Source organism: Eleutherodactylus coqui, chromosome 6 (assembly GCF_035609145.1).
Source record: "Eleutherodactylus coqui strain aEleCoq1 chromosome 6, aEleCoq1.hap1, whole genome shotgun sequence".
Lineage (NCBI taxonomy): Eukaryota > Metazoa > Chordata > Amphibia > Anura > Eleutherodactylidae > Eleutherodactylus > Eleutherodactylus coqui.
In genome coordinates, this window is record NC_089842.1 from 228,359,839 (window position 1) to 228,377,146 (window position 17,308).

The 17,308-nt window shown below is 43.7% G+C and overlaps 1 protein-coding gene across 1 annotated transcript in view; it reads left to right on the forward strand.

Moving 5' to 3' along the window:
- CASQ1 (calsequestrin 1) overlaps positions 1-15,925 on the forward strand; it is a 73,750-nt gene extending 57,825 nt beyond the window's left edge. Inside the window, exons 7-11 of the mRNA XM_066609036.1 lie at positions 6,462-6,507; positions 11,712-11,766; positions 12,272-12,372; positions 12,860-12,934; positions 14,758-15,925. Of these exons, the coding sequence (XP_066465133.1) occupies positions 6,462-6,507; positions 11,712-11,766; positions 12,272-12,372; positions 12,860-12,934; positions 14,758-15,018 (538 nt within the window). The 3' untranslated portion in view covers positions 15,019-15,925. The remainder of the gene's footprint in view (positions 1-6,461; positions 6,508-11,711; positions 11,767-12,271; positions 12,373-12,859; positions 12,935-14,757) is intronic.
- Positions 15,926-17,308: the final 1,383 nt, after the last annotated feature.

The window sequence follows — 17,308 nt, forward strand, 5'->3', positions numbered from 1 at the left end:
TTATAGTAGTTATATTCTTGTACATAGGGGACAGTATTATAGTAGTTATATTCTTGTACATAGGAGGCAGTATTATAGTAGTTATATTCTTGTACATAGGAGGCAGTATTATAGTAGTTATATTCTTGTACATAGGGGGCAGTATTATAGTAGTTATATTCTTGTACATAGGGGGAGCAGTATTTTAGTAGTTATATTCTTGTACATACGGGGAAGTATTATAGTAGTTATATTATTGTACATAGGGGGCAGTATTATAGTAGTTATATTCTGGTACATAGGGGGCAGTATTATAGTAGTTATATTCTTCTACATAGGGGGCAGTATTATAATAGTTATATTCTTGTACATAGGGAGCAGTATTATAGTAGCTATTTTCTTGTACATAAGGGGCAGTATTATAGTAGTTATATTCTTGTACATAGGGGGCAGTATTATAGTAGTTATCTTCTGGTACATAGGAAGCAGTATTATAATAGCTATATTCTTGTACATAGGGGGCAGTATTATAGTAGTTATATTCTTGTACACAGGGGGCAGTATTATAGTAGTTATATTCTTGTACATAGGAGGCAGTATTATAGTAGTTATATTCTTGTACATAGCAGCAGTATTATAGTAGTTATGTTCTTGTACATAGGAGCAGTATTATAGTAGTTATATTCTTGTACATTGGGGTCAGTATTATAGTAGTTATATTCTTGTACATAGGGGGCAGTATTATAGTAGTTATATTCTTGTACATAGGGGGCAGTATTATAGTAGTTATATTCTTGTACATTGGGGTCAGTATTATAGTAGTTATATTCTTGTACATAGGGGGCAGTATTATAGTAGTTATATTCTTGTACATAGGGGGCAGTATTATAGTAGTTATATTCTTGTACATAGGAGGCAGTATTATAGTAGTTATATTCTTGTACATAGGGTGCAGTATTATAGTAGTTATATTCTTGTACATAGGGGGCAGTATTATAGTAGTTATATTCTTGTACATAGGGGACAGTATTATAGTAGTTATATTCTTGTACATAGGAGGCAGTATTATAGTAGTTATATTCTTGTACATTGAAGCAGTATTATAGTAGTTATATTCTTGTACATAGGAGGCAGTATTATAGTAGTTATATTCTTGTACATAGGGTGCAGTATTATAGTAGTTATATTCTTGTACATAGGGGGCAGTATTATAGTAGTTATATTCTTGTACATAGGAGCAGTAATATAGTAGTTATATTCTTGTACATAGGGGGCAGTATTATAGTAGTTATATTCTTGTACATAGGGGGCAGTATTATAGTAGTTATATTCTTGTACATAGGTGCAGTATTATAGTAGTTATATTCTTGTACTTAGAGGGAGCAGTTAGGAATTGCATAATCTACTTGCGGAATTATATTGCGTATAGGCTGCAGGTACTTGATTATCGCTAAGCGACAGCGTGGGAACAAAATAAAAGTGTACTACGCATGACTGCGCAGGCTCACAGCTGGAATCCCCATATCGCTGTGTGGGCCCAGCTTTAGTGCTTCTTTTCACAGGCGTGTTATTTGGCATTAGCGAATTTGTTTTTCTCACCCATTAATTGAAAGGGGGAAAAAAGATAGGACTTGGCATGTAGGAAGTATATGCATGAAAGGTAGGGCAGGACCTATCTTTCTGCTGGGTCTTTTCAAACTCCTGAGTTATGGCGCAGAGTTTGAAAAGCCAGAGAAGAAAAAAAAAAACTCTTTATGTGCAACTATGCTCCGTAGCAGCGAGCATTGTTCTGTATACGGCAGTGTGAAGCAGCCTGTAGGGCTTATTCACACGTCAGTATTTTTCATCAGTTTTTTGTAAGCCAAAACCCGGGAGGGGGGTCCAAAATATGGAAGAAATGCAGATGGAAAATACGGTCGTGTGAAGAAGCCGTAATGAAACAGCGCTCGCTTCCTTCCCCCACTTAACACCAGACACATTCTTGCAGCGGTAATGATAAGACTGGGGTGGGTTTTCTCTATACAAGTGTGTTATTCAGTGTGAACTCTGAGTTTGGAAAGTAGGTTGACAGTGAAATTGTCCTATTATTTTGGGTCACAGACCTACATCATTGTATCATGGAGTCTGCAGCAAGACAATCACATATCACGCCGTGCCTGGCTCTTCAACAGTGAAATAAGTGGCTTCCAATGTGTTTTCCTCCCTCTCGGTGACAATAGTCTGGGTCCTGGGGCATAGTTGCCCTGTTATTTAGTCATTAGTTCACCGTTTTCCTTTGTTGTTTATGAGCATTTGCAGGAATATTCTGTGTATTTTTTTAAAGGGGAACAGACATCATCACCTTCCCCCCTATTAAATGAAAAATAAGGGAAAGCGTACGAAATCTCCTAACAACTCAAGAGGACAAATAGGAGAGATTAGATCCAAAAATGCTCCTGCTTCCATTGTAAATGATACCAACGGGAGATCCAAGCAGGGAGGAATCTATTCTGCTTGTCATGTTTCGGGGATTTTGGTCATAGAGGGTTTAGTCAACCTAGAGCCAGCTACCTGACCCAAGCAGGGATTGAACCTGCAACCTTCAGGTGGTGAGTGAGAGTTGAGGACTAGAGTTGAGCGAACGTACTCTTCCGAGCTTGATGCTCGTTCGAGTATTAGCATACTACTCGAGCAAGCATCACGCCGTGTTCGACCCCTCCACGTCGCTGATGTGTCTGATTTGACCCCTCCCCGCTGTGACGCTGTGCATGTCAATGCTAGTTTGTGGCTGGCTTGGCGGAGGAGAGAGAACACGAACACAGGAAAAAAAAAAGCTCGGCAACCGGCGGGTCCCGTACAAAAATGCTCGAGTCTCCCATTGAAGTCAATGGGGTTCGATACTCGAATACAGCTCTCGAATTTTAGGAAAAGCTCGTCTGGAATAACGAGGACCCGAGCATTTTGGTGCTCGCTCGTCTCTACTGAGGAACCTTACTGGTGTTGTGCCAGAATTGTGCGTAAGTTATCCCTTTTTTTGGCGTAAATTAATATAAATAGATTTACTATTAGAGATGAGCGAGTATACTAGCTAAAGGCAATTGCTTGAGCGAGCATTGCCTTTAGCGAGTATCTCCCCGCTTGAAACAGAAGGTTCGGGTGCCGGCGTGGGGGAGTGGTGAGTAGCGGCTGTCAGCAGGAGGGAGCGGGGGGGGGAGAGGGAGAGAGAGATCTCCCCTCCGTTCCGCCCCGCTCTCCACGCAGCTCCCTGCCCGCCGCCGGCACCCAAACTTTCTGTCTCGAGCGGGCAGGTACTCGCTAGTGTGATTTGAGTGGGGTGAGATTCTTGGATTCATTTAGGAATTGTCACATCTTGAAAAGTTGAACATTTTGTCACAGTTTTACTGCAGTAACTCAGGGGCATAGGAAGAATTTATCATCAGGGGAATTTTTGATGCCACTTCTCTGGCAGCTTTCCTTTCATGTTACAGTTATGTAATGGTATGTTTGCCCACGGCGGAAAATTCTGTGGCAAAATCTGCAGCATTACCGCAAAAGTCACAGCAATGGGAATTTTGACACAAAATCAGCGGGGCTTCCAAAGCTGATTGCAGAAGATACCGTATACCTCTTCACCTCTGATGTGTCTTCACGCTCTCGACGCTTTCTTCATTGGGCACCCGGCAGCTTCTCCTTAGCGCACTGCCACCAGTCACGAAAGTGAGCAGCGGCACTGCGCTTAATTGAGGCTGCATTATGCCCAATGAACGAAGCGCTGAGAGTGCAAAGACTTCGATGGTGAAGGGGAACACGGTATCTTCTAAAATCAGATGCGGAACTGCAGCTGATTTTGGGTCAAAATCCACACGAAGGTACAGATTTTGACTCTGTTTTGGCTGCGAAATTGTCCACTGCGTAAATTTCCCATAATTTCTGCTACGTGTAAACATACCCTGAAATGCCACAAAGTTAGCAAATGTTGTGTGATGATCTGTCGCTCCGTTCAATATGTCTAGAGCTGCGGAGTCACCCTGTACGCCCCCAGATACTGAAGTCGGATCACAACAAATTTAGAAAATTTTTAAAAAGTCGCAATTCTAAAGATCTGTGTAAAAACCTCACCCCATTAAAATCTCGCCCCCTTTTCTAGACACTTTAGAAAACTGGAACGAGAGGTGTAACATGGGCTCTATGCTTAAAAAAAAAAAACACAGAAGCATTTACGTGGCGTAAAATAGTCGGAAAACTTTGTGCAGGTCTCACTTGCGCAAAAATGTGCAACTTTTTGGCATTTCCTGTTGCCTCTGTGTCTTTTGTAAAAAGTGGGCGGGGCTTGGTGAAAGGGGGTGTGGCCGGCCGCAGCATGTCAAATGCAGTATGTCAGTTTGATCAACCATAAATTTGCGAAAGTGATGTATGGCCGCCACAGGATGCGCAAAAATTATTTAGGTTAGCGCTTTTTATTAAATTTGGCGCAACTTACTCTGTTGACACTTATCTAAGATTGGCATGTAAAATATGGGTCTAAGGCCTCCGGCACAGTAGCATTTTTATTGTCACATCTGTTATTCTTTGGCGCGACCGGTATCTCACCACACACGGATACTCCATTCGTGTGCCGTTCGATGTGCGGAAGAACGTATTTTCACGGAAACAGAACATTCCGCAATCCTTTCATCTCTCTTTGTAAATAGACCCGTTTGTGTTTTCATGAGAGTCTCGTGGGTCTCGCAGTGCGCCAAACTCGCACGATTTTCTGGCCCGTGTGAATGCACCGTACGTCTGCCTTGGTGATGCCCCTCAGAGCTCGGCATTCATACGAGCCGTCTCTTTGTAGCAGGTGTCTCAGCTCCCCGATCTCTGGAGGGTTAACCGTAGATAAGAGACTTCTGGTAGCTCGCTATTTCTGAGTCTGGCTGATGAAAGCGGCGCTCCACAGACACACTTTAAATATTGGCAGTTCACAGACCGCGGTTGCCATGACAGCGAGGCCTTTACACCGTGCACAGAGCAAATACGTTATTATTGTTGTTTCTTATATATCACATCATTAATACTAAGTCGGAGCGCCGCACGATCCCCAGGCCGAGGAAAGCGGCGACGGAGACATCGCACTTGTTTACTTTTTAAGACGGAGAAAGTAGCAAAAGGAGCACATTTTCAAATAAGGTGGCCGTATATGGACATTTCCTGCCCAGTGTCCGCAGAACAGTTGCCATGGTTCCCTCATAACAAAACCCATTATACCCTCATAACAGAAACCATGGTGTCCACAAAACAATAGCAATGGTGCAGCTGTAGGAAAATCCATGGTGCCCAAATAGCAAAAGTGATAGTACCTCCATGAAAGCTACTGCGCCCCCATAACAATAGCAATGGTGCTCCCATTAAAAAGGCCATGGTGTCCATGTAGCAATAACCGTGGTGTCCACATAATAATAACCATGGCTGCCCCATAACAACAGTAATGATGCCCCAATAATAGCCATGGTGCCCCCATCACAATAGCCCTGGTGCCCCCATAACAATAGCCATGGTGCCCCCATAACAATAGCCATGGTGCCCCCATAACAATAGCCATGGTGCCCCCATCACAATAGCCATGGTGCCCCCATAACAATAGCCATGGTGCCCCCATAACAATAGCCATGGTGCCCCCATAACAATAGCCATGGTGCCCCCATAACAATAGCCATGGTGCCCCCATAACAATAGCCATGGTGCCCCCATCACAATAGCCATGGTGCCCCCATAACAATAGCCATGGTGCCCCCATAACAATAGCCATGGTGCCCCCATCACAATAGCCATGGTGCCCCCATAACAATAGCCATGGTGCCCCCATAACAATAGCCATGGTGCCCCCATAACAATAGCCATGGTGCCCCCCATAACATTGACACACTCTGCTCTAAAGTTATAGTATATTTATCCACACATGGACAATATTCTTGAAAACTATAAGTCTTTAAAACTAAAGAGGTACCCGGCCGTAGTCTTGGCCATAGGCAGGGGCGTAACTATAGAGGATGCAGGGGATGCGGTGGCACCCGGGCCCAGGTGCCTTCGGGGGCCCATAAGGCCTCTCTTCTCCATATAGGGAGCCCAGTACTATGGATAAAGCATTATAGTTAAGGGCCCCGTTCCTGGTTTTGCATTGGGGCCCAGGAGCTTCAAGTTACGCCTCTGGCCATAGGAAGGAAGGGCGATTCTTGGACCACACACACAGTAAATTTCCTTCAGCATTAGATCAGCCAGGCCTTTTTGGACTCTTCCATGGAGGTGTCTTGACTTGGGTTTGTGGGCAAATAGCAGCACCTTGTAAGGTAGAGAGGGGCTCCAGTCCGTAGGTAGGAAGCCATAATTTGATCTCTACTGAGTCGATAGTCCAATATGTTCTTAGGGTTCTTGGTGGGTGAGAGGTCATACTTTCCTGTAATGTCTAGGGTCAACTTCCGATGTTTCCTAAAGTTACTGTTCTTGAAAATACTTCTTTTGCCTTACAGACCAACACTGAGAAAACTCCAGCCTGATAGCATGTATGAAACTTGGGTAAGTGTACTTTACCAATAATCACCTCCTTACTGAGCTGTCCCTGTGATAACACTTCCTGTTCTACTCTATTGTAGTGTTATTATGAGGAGCCAAATCACCATTGTTGTCAGTGTTAACACCCTAACTGGCATACATAGTGATGGTTTTGCATATACAGGGGGGTCTGAAAGACCCTTTCACTTTTTTACATGTTGTTATGCTGTGTCCTTGTGCCCCCCCCATCATTCTTAGTACCCCATAATAACAGAGAGACAAAAGAACGGGAGGAATCTTTGTAAATTTATTAAAAATAAAAAACTCCCATTCTGCAGTGGCATAAGTATTCACACCCCTCAGTACGTAGTCACTTTGCCAGTGATTCCAGCCTCCAGTCTTCTTGCGGATGATTCCACAAGGTTTGCACCCCTAGATTTGGGGATTTTCTGCCCTTTGTCAGGTTGGATGGGGGCCGTCTGTGGATAGCCATTGTCAGTTCTCTCCAGAGATGTCCCATTGGGTTCAGGGCTCTGGCAGGCCACTCAAGGACATTCACAGAGTTGTCCCTAAGCCCCTCCAGCGTTGTCTGGGGTCTTAAGGTCATTGTCTTGTTGGATGGTGACCCTTCTATCCAGTTTGAGGTTCCTTGCGCTCAGGATCAGGTTGTCATTATCTCTGTACTTTTCTCCATTCAGCTTTCCCTCCACCCTGAGCGGTCTCCCCTCCCCCAGTATTATGCTCCACCACCAGGTATCAATGTAAGGATTGTATTGGGCAGGTGATGAGTGGCGCCTGGTTTCCCTCCACCCTGACTGGTCTCCCCTCCCCCAGCATGATGCTCCACCACCAGATGTCACTGTAAGGATGGTATTGGGCAGGTCATGAGCAGCGCCTAGTTTCCCTCCACCATGACTGGCCTCCCCTCCCCCAGCTTCACACCAGGCTTCACTGTAGGGATGATATTAGGCCGGTGATGAGCGGCGCCTGGTTTTCTCCAGACAGAACGCTTAGAAGCCAACAAGTTCCATCTTGGTGTCATCAGAGCAGAGAATCTTGTTTCTCACAGTCTGAGAGCCTTTAAGGTCTTTTTGGTAACTCCAGGTGGCTTTCATAGTTCTTACTTGGGAGGCTTCTTTCTGCCCTCCCCCTGCCATAAAGCCCAGATTGGTGGAGGCTGCAGTGATGTTTGACCTTCTGGAAGTTTGGAGCTCAGCCAGAGTGACTGTTGGGTTCTTGGTCACCTCTCTTACCAAGACCCTTCTCCCCCTTAGTTTGGGGGCCAGCGGCTCTAGGAAGAGTCCAGGTTGTTCTTCCATGTAAGTATTATGGGGACCGCTGGGCTCTTGGTCACCTCTCTTACTGAGACCCTTCTCCCCCTTAGTTTGGGGGTCAGCGGCTCTAGGAAGAGTCCTGGTTGTTCTTCCATGTAAGTATTATGGGGGCCATTGGGCTCTTGGTCACCTCTCTTACCAAGACCCTTCTCCCCCTTAGTTTGGGGGGTCCGTGGCTCTAGGAAGAGTCCTGGTTGTTCTTCCATGTAAGTATTATGGGGGCTGCTGGGCTCTTGGTCACCTCTCTTACCAAGACCCTTCTTCCCTTAGTTTGGGGGTCAGCAGCTCTAGGAAGAGTCCTGATTGTTCCTCCATGTAAGTATTATGGGAGCATCTGGGCTCTTGGGAACTTCCAGGGCAGAAGAGATGTTTTTGTAGCTTCTCCAGATCTGTTCCTCCACACAATCCTGTCTCTGAGCTCTACATACAGTTCTCTTCGCCTCCTTGGTATTGGCTCTGATATGCATTGTGAACGGTGAGACCTTATATAGACGGGGAGGTCTTTTATGTCCAATCAGATGAATTTACTACAGGTGACTCCAATCAGGGTGTAGAAACATCTCAGAGATGATCAAAAGAAATTGGAGCCCCAAAACTAATTGTCACGTGTCGTACCAAAGGGTGTGACTACTTATATCAATGCAACATGGGAGTTTTTCCTTTTTTAAAAAAAATTACACAGATTTCTAACATTCTGTTGTCACTTTATCATTATGGGGCACTGAGTGCAGAATGATGGAGCACAACATACAACATGTAAAAAAGTGAAGGGGTCTGAAGACTTTCCATATGCACTGTATGTTTGTGGACATTGATGTGGATGGGGCTTATAATGAACACAATGTGCCACATAAGTATATATGAGCTTTCCTTATCTTACACTGCACTGCATGTTTTGTGACTTTAATTAAAAGTTTTCCTCGGATTGATTTGGTATGAAATAGATCAATACATTGAGTCCCAGCTGATCTCCCTCATTAAATCTTCATGTTCTTATTAATGTGCACTATGTTGCGGTATACACTGCGTTCACATAGCAATCACTCACTGAGGCAATGGAAGGTGTTATCTGTGTCAGGAGTTTCAGCTCTGTACAGCATGATGTGTCATTACAGAGATTAATATAGGGGATACAAAGCAGAACTAATGAAAGTAATAAGTAACAGATGAAATATGGACAGATAAGATATACACAAGCAGCAAGAGGCAAGCGAAGAGAAAGATGCTTGTAATGAACGTTGACCATAGACATAATATAAACATAGCCAATAGTTATCAATCCTATGCCCTCCATTAATACTTGCATGCATTATTTTTATAGAGCAGAGTACAAACTGGCAACTCAGCGGACGGACTGCTAGGCCTCTAGTATGTGCCATCATTAGCACTGGGTTGTTCCTTATCTTTGAGATAAAGTGAGACACGGACAGGAAAAGCTGACCTATTGGATTCTTGCTTTCCCCAATGGCAGCTCTCAGCTGAGGGTCCACCAGGTTTCCAGTATCGGTTCACAAGGGTTCATAAGCAATAGATTGTTAGAAAATCCCTATCTCTGGAACAGTGTTTTCCAACCTTTTTAGCCTTAGAGCACCCTTGAGAAAAATTTTTTATGGCGTGCACCCCTACCAAAAGGGGGTGTGGTTAGGGGGTGTGGCTATGATGTGGTCAGGGGTGTGGCTAGGGTGTGGCTTATTAGGACATATTATTTGACCTCAGGGCATAACTATATACAGCGGATGCCTAGCTTATTCCAGCTGTACATATATAATTATATACACGAGATACCTAGATTATACCAGCATGCTCTGTATCACTATATACAGGAGATGTCTAGTTTATGCCAGTAGTACATATATATTTATATACAGGAGAGACCCAGGTTATACCAGTATGGTCCATATCACTATATACAGGAGATGTCTAGCTTATACCAATAGTACATATATAATTATATACAGGAGATACAGCTCCACTACATCCATCCTGATCCCCAGACATCACACACACAACTCCACTACATCCATCCTCATCCCCAGACATCACACACAGCTCCACTCATCCATCCCGATCCCCGGACATCCCACACATAGCTCCACTACATCCATTCTGATACCCAGACATCACACACAGCTCCACTACATCCATCCTGATCCCCAGGCATCACACACAACTCCGCTACATCCATCCTGATCCCCAGACATCACACACACAACTCCACTACATCCATCCTGATCCCCAGACATCACACACACAACTCTACTACATCCATCCTGATCCCCAGAGATCACACACATAGCTCTGCTACATCCATCCTGTTCCCCAGACATCACACACACAGCTTCACTACATCCACCCTGATCACCAGACATCATAACCACAGCTCAACTACATCCATCCTGATCCCCAGACATCACACACACAGCTCCACTACATTCAAACTGATCCCAAGACATCAAACACACAGCTCTACTACATCTATCCTGATCCAGAGACATCACACACACAGCTCCGCTGCATCCATCCTGATCCCCAGAAATCACACACACAGCTCTGCTACATCCATCCTGATCCCCAAACATCACACACACAGCTCTGCTACATCCATCCTGATCCCCAGATATCACACACACAGCTCTGCTACATCCATCCTGATCCCCACAGCTCCACTCACTCACTCAATCCATCCACCCTGACCCCCACAGCACCACTTACTCACTCACTCCATCCATCCAACCTGATCCCTACAGCTCCAACACACACACACAGAACACAGCAGAGTCCTACATTTACTGATCTTCCCTATGGTCATGTGATCCCTGACTCCTCCCACACAGGGTATCACATGACATGACATCATCAGAGGTCCTGGAAGCTGCCAGCTCTGCAGGTCTGTGTGTCCCCTCATGTCAGGACTGCTGGGGGAGGGTTAACCGGCACTAGGGGGCAGTGCAGGCTCTGTGATGGGCTTATGGCAGATTCCAGTAGTAGGTCCTCCACCCGCCCCTGCCAAGTTGTTGTGCGCCAGGACCACAGCTGACTGGCTGAGCTGTCACCCCCTCACTGATAGCACCCGGGGCCGCCCCCCCCCCCTCCCACACCCACTTTGCTATGCCACTGTGTCAAGGTACAACAGTACTGACGTGATTTCCAGCCAGGGAGCCACGGCACCCCGGTTGGGAATCACTGCTCTAGAAGAAAAGGCTTAGACAATCAAAATCCATAATGTTGGTTTCTTGCTTTTCATCTCTTATCTGAAGATCTGCAAGACCCCTAGTATTTGTCCATCAGACCCCATAGAACAATTGGTTGCTACATGATCCTTTTCTCAGGGGAGGGCTCAAGATGGAAAATTTAGCTCTCGTGGCAGCCTATTTTCCTTGGAAGAAAAGGATCATTAAAAGGCATTAAAATTCAACATCTCATAATCTGTTGCGGGAAAGTTGAGCTGTAGGCAGGTTCAGAAGACTAAATGATATGTATGGGGGGCCTTTAGTGTGGGTCTACCAGACCCTATAAACAGAAGGTCGTTAGAGAATCCTGCCCCAGGTCCGGTAGACCATTAACGTTCCACAGCCACAATGGAGATCTATTTCTCATAACTGGAGGTGACATGGTTTCCACAAAATGACTCCAGTCAGTGACTTTTAGTGGGCTCATGTATCAGATTTTTTCACCCCTTAGGCTCCTAAGAAGCTAGAAGCTTTTCTCAGGCTTCTAAGAATCATATCTGGATCCCTTTAGCTCAGATCAACACAGCTCCACCATTCACTTGTACAATCTTTAGGGAGTCATTCCTTCTCTTTGAATGCATGAAAACCCTTTTTGTTGTATGTAACCTAAGAAAATGAGACGGTTTGCCTGTTTTCATTGTTTTCACTCTTTTTCTTTGCACAGGAAGATGATTTGAATGGAGTCCACATTGTAGCTTTTGCAGAAGAAGACGATCCCGGTAAGTAATTCAGATTTTAATGTTGCAAGCAAAACATTAAAAGAGAATTCCACAGTGAAATCACTTTGAGAAGAGCACACCCAATCCTACTGTCTCTCCTGTTTTCAAGACACTAGAGGCATTAAAAACGTTTTCTCACAGTCACACATAAACCGGATGTTTACAAGGAATAGGAACATCTCAACAAATTCAACTTTTGGCTGCCAGTTTTGTATATGGCTATCTTTACTGATAGACAGGCGAAAGAGCATCTAAAATTTGGAGTTAACGTTACCCTCTCTTATCTTTTCAAGTAGCGAAACCAAGACAGCTTCTGCATCAAGGTTTTTCTTTTTGAAATTTCCAAAAAGAAAGAAATTTAGAATTTCAATTTTGGCTACAAAGACCTCATGGTTCTCCTTTCTAAGAATTAATGACATCATTAGCATTTACTAGCTCTAAAGGTGGAACTAAGATAAAAGTCCTGTAACTATAGAAAATGTCTTATTGCTAATCTGTATTTCAGATGGTTATGAGTTCCTGGAAATCATCAAAGATGTTGCAGAAGACAATACAGATAACCCAGACCTCAGCATTATCTGGATCGACCCCGAGGACTTCCCATTGGTAGGAAACTCCAAGTATTTGGATATATTACTACTGATTTGATGAACTGAGGTGTCACATTTGCTTAGCATTTGGAATTAGGCATTTTTGATTTTCAAATTAAATAAAATGTTTAGATTTTTAGGAGATATTAAGTATACAGTAGAATTCGTCATTCCCACTGGTACAGTACTGGGAAGGCGACGGTGTCTTTGACAAGCAGGCCATAATCTCTGCCTAGCTCACAAGGACTTGGAACGGAGTTTCTGAAACAAAGGCTGTATTTTTAGTTGAATAAGATGCAGTCCAAGATGGTTGCACACTTGGAATAGCTGAACGGCATGTCCTTGGCGTTCTTCACACCCTGAGTGTATCTTCAGAATGTGAGAACTCTGTAACCGGGTGCGGGAATAGTAAGGAGAAGCGAATTAGAAGAGACGTGTGGAGAATTGTATCTGTGTGCGTTCTTTATTCAATTTCTTTCTTTTGTTTCGTGGCTTTTTTTTAGTTGATTCCATACTGGGAAGAGAAGTTTGGCATTGACCTGTCTCGCCCTCATATCGGCGTGGTGAATGTGTCAGATGTAAGTAAGCTACAGACAGTACAGTCATTGTCTTGTATGTTTTCCGTTCTTGAATTGTAACTTCTTGTCATGGTCATCATTTTGTTTTGAGGAAGGGTAGGTGCTCTGGGGCTTCCACCACTTTAGAAACCATCCATCCCCAACCACCCTGTTCAAGCCTGCTTTTCCAATCACATTGTTAAACTCACAACTGGATTGAGAGAAACGACTACTTGGTGGCTGCAAGCTTCTGCTTTCCACGGAGGCTGTTCCGATGCAATGATATCAACACATACACTTGTGTGGGACTGCAGACAGTCCAAACTACAGATTGTGGATGTCTTTCCAAAGTTTGTTATGGGGCCCAGTATTTCCTAGCTACACACCTGATAAGTCACTGTTATTTAGGGTACATTTTATACTCCTCACCTCTGAGACTCCCACATTTCAGGAAACCGGGCAAACAGCAAGCGTAGCTACAGTAAGACATGATGCAGACTATTAAGAATTCTCCTTTGTATAGTCTCCTCTCAGATCTTCCATTTGCTACAACCTAACTGCTGCTCCTTTGGGCTGTCTTCCAATTATTCATTATAACATTCACTCGATATACCCATATGGTTAACATCTCTCACAAGCTCTAGGACCTGCATCCAGCTCCATCCTTCAATCCTTGTATCTAATGAATTAGCTTATCCATGATTCACCACCATCGAGATTGGGCTTCCTCTTCACATGTTCTTGTTCAGCTACCAATTCTCCCCCCATCCTCTATGTAACATCTTCCCTTTCAAGTTAGCCATGAGTTAAAGTCTTTGTCTCCTTTGGTTTACGGCATGTAAAGCTTTTGTTCCACCTGCCTTTATGACTCCCATCTCCACTGTCTATTATCCTCATTCCATATTGTGTCCTTTCTGTGGAACATAATTACTGCTTTCTCCGGCTGCGTCCTGTAATGTTGTGTGTGAGTGTGCGGCACACTGAGGTCTACTTATAATCTTCAGACTACACAGCTGTGTTATTTAACAATCTGGCAGTGATCGGCAGATTTACTTCTTCATGCTGAGTCTAAAACGAAGAAGTTTTAGTATCAAAATTCATAAAACCTCATATCCCACATCTACAATCTTCAGCAGTAATAGCCTGCAGTACCTAACAACTACCCTCAGAGACAAGCAAATGAATGACTACTTTACTTGATTTCCATCAAAATTGACCATTGATGGTGAGAATCAATGAGATCTCATGGTTCTCAGGCCCTCTTTATGCCAACCGTGCCAACTGCACAGTGGGGGGTCTGAGAGTCTGATCCTTCTATTTTTTTGACAATCTCTTCTGTCAAAGTTTCTCAAAAGCTTTCCATACACAGTCCTAGACCTTATTGTCCAGTCAGAACTATTACACCACATATGGTATCAACTAAAGCTTGTCCAAATTGTCCAGTTTAGAAAGCGCAAAACCTTATTAGGAAGTCCTCCATTCAGGAGCCCAGTCTCTTGACCAGATTGGAGAGCAGTTAAAAGGAGCGTTTCTCGTCTGAAGGACTTGTCCTGTTCTGCATTAGAAGGAAAACCCATTGATGTAAATGATGTATAATGCTTAATTTCACATATGGTGGCGCTGCAGGGAAAATTGAACATTTACTGTCAGACTTTCTCACAGATTACAGCTGTTCGCTAGTGATCTCAGCTTAGGGAACATTTCATCCTCTTCTAACTAGTATGGATTGTCTGACATGGACAACCCTTCTAAGCGTAGATACTTTGGTTGATATGGCAAGAATCTGTGATTCCTAATGGTGGAGCGTTTTGAGATTTAACAAGAACTTAATATTTCTCCCACAGGCCGATAGTGTTTGGATGGACATGGATGATGAAGAAGACCTGCCTACAGTTGATGAACTGGAAGACTGGATTGAAGATGTTCTAGATGGAGATATCAACACTGAAGATGATGACGATGATGATGATGATGATGACGACGACGATGATGATGATGATGATGATGACGACGACGATGATGACGACGATGATGATGACGATGATGATGACGACGATGACGATGATGATGATGACGACGATGACGATGATGATGACGATGACTAAACGGTCATTGATTAAGTCGTTAGCATCTAACTAGATTATACGTACGTTATTCACACGTCAGAAATCTAACTTTAGTAACAACATATTTTTATATGAATTCTTGGAAGCTTTAAATTGATCCCAATAATTTAACATCGACTTCAAATCATACAAATCTTCAACCAACATGGTTACCCGGTGCTGTGGGCAAAGGGCATCTCTCAGGATATCTTCTATAATCAACCAGGGCTACCCTAAACTGTAAATTTCATGACCTCATGACGACTATGTACTTTGGATAACCACCTAAGGCTCAAAACAGCATAAATACCCATATACTAAAGAGAACACATCAGGTGGACAGACTCCATTTCAATTATGCCAAAGCCAGACTAGAGAACACAGTTTTCCCCTGAAGTGCCAATCAAGGGGTCAAGTGCTCCAATTCCTTTGAAACCCGATTCTAAGGAGTTAAGGCTAAAGGGAAGTAGGTCATTTGACTCCTCATAGGAGGGGCTTAATTCAAAGGCTGTTTTCCAACCTCCTGACTGGCACTTTGGGGGTTATGTGGGGCTTCGCAATTGCAGCCAATATTAGGATATCAATAATCTGTCTTAACATAAAGAAGCCAGTCCTAGTGATTAACCCTTATCCCACAGTATAGGAAATATTTTTTTTGTAATATGACATCAACCTCTTATGTCATACCCTTCCCCCTGTATCTGGCGCGAATACAAATTTGGACATTTTGCACAAAATATTGTTTCCTCTGGACATTTGATGTTTGCACAAAATTCATATTGAAAAGAATCCAGTCTATGAAATTCATGCATCACTGTCAAGGTCTTAAAAGGTTCTCTACTGTGACTTCTGTGGAAACAAAACAATTCCCACTATTTGGAAAAAAGAAAAATGATAACACCCAAAACCTTGTATGTGTCTTTCATTGGGAATTGGGGTGGCGGTAGAGTAGCTAAAAATGGGCACAGAGGTATCAGTTGGGTCCTACTGGGCAGGACCATCGACCAATATTAAGAAAACGGCATGGACGTACCAGTTGGGTCCTACTAGGCAGAACCATAGACGATTATCAAGATAAAAGCAAGGAAATACTAATTGGCGCCTATTCAGGAGGAGACTGCTTTAAAACTAAGGACATGAAGTTACCAGTTAAGGCCTACTGGGCAAGACCATAAACCTCTATTAAGCTAATGGCATCAAGGTACCAGTTGGGGCCTACTGGGCAAGTACATAGACCACCATCAAACTAAAGGCATGGAGGTATCAGTTGGAGCCTACTGAACAGAACCTTAGACCAATTCCCACTATTTGGAAAAATTGAAAAATGATAACACTCAGAACCTTGTATGTATCTCATAGGGTGAGGGGTAGTGGTAGAGTAGTGGTATAAATGGACATGGAGGTACCAGTTAGAGCCTAGTGGGCAGAACCACTGACCTCTAATAAACTAAAAGCATGGAGGTACTAGTTGTGACTTAGCAGGCAGGAACATTGACTACTATTAAGCTAAAGACATGGAGGTAACAATTGTGACCTACTCAGCAGGACTATAGACCATTATCAAGCTAAAGGCATGGAAGTACTAGTTGGGGCTTAGTGGGTAGGACCATCGACAGCTAAGGAGCAAAAGACATGGAGGTACCAGTTGGGGCTTACGGGGCAAGACCATAAACCTCTATTGAGCTAATGGCATCAAGTTGGCAGTTTGGGCCTACTAGGCAATAGACCATAGACCATTATTAAGCTAAAGGCATGGATGTATCAGTTGGGGCCTACTGGGCAAGCTCATGGACTAATTCCCTCTATTTGGAAAAATGAGAAATGTTAACAGAAAATCTAGGTACGTGTCTTTCATGGGGAATGGGGTGGTGGTAGAGTAGCTATGAATGGGTACTGGGTACTAGTTGGGGCCTACTGAGCAGGACCATAGACCATTGTTAAGCTAAAGGCACAATAATATAGTCATCCTATACATCATATAGGTGCTATACAGAATGATGCTGTGAGTGGTTGTCACCAATTTGTAGTTCACCGGTAGTTGCAGGCATAGCTATTCCTTCAAGCTAGGACTCTGGCCGTTATTATGTTTTCTATTCATTTGGCATTAGTTACCAATACATACACATATGAACTGCGTAGGACTAATGAGATAGTAGATTCATGGGACTCCTTGCCAGCACAGATGCCATGGTAATGACTAACGGAAGCTGGAGGATTTTCTCATATTTGGTATTATAGTAGGCGAGTGAAATAGGATTACCAGTGAAACTAGGATACATCATAGCTATCC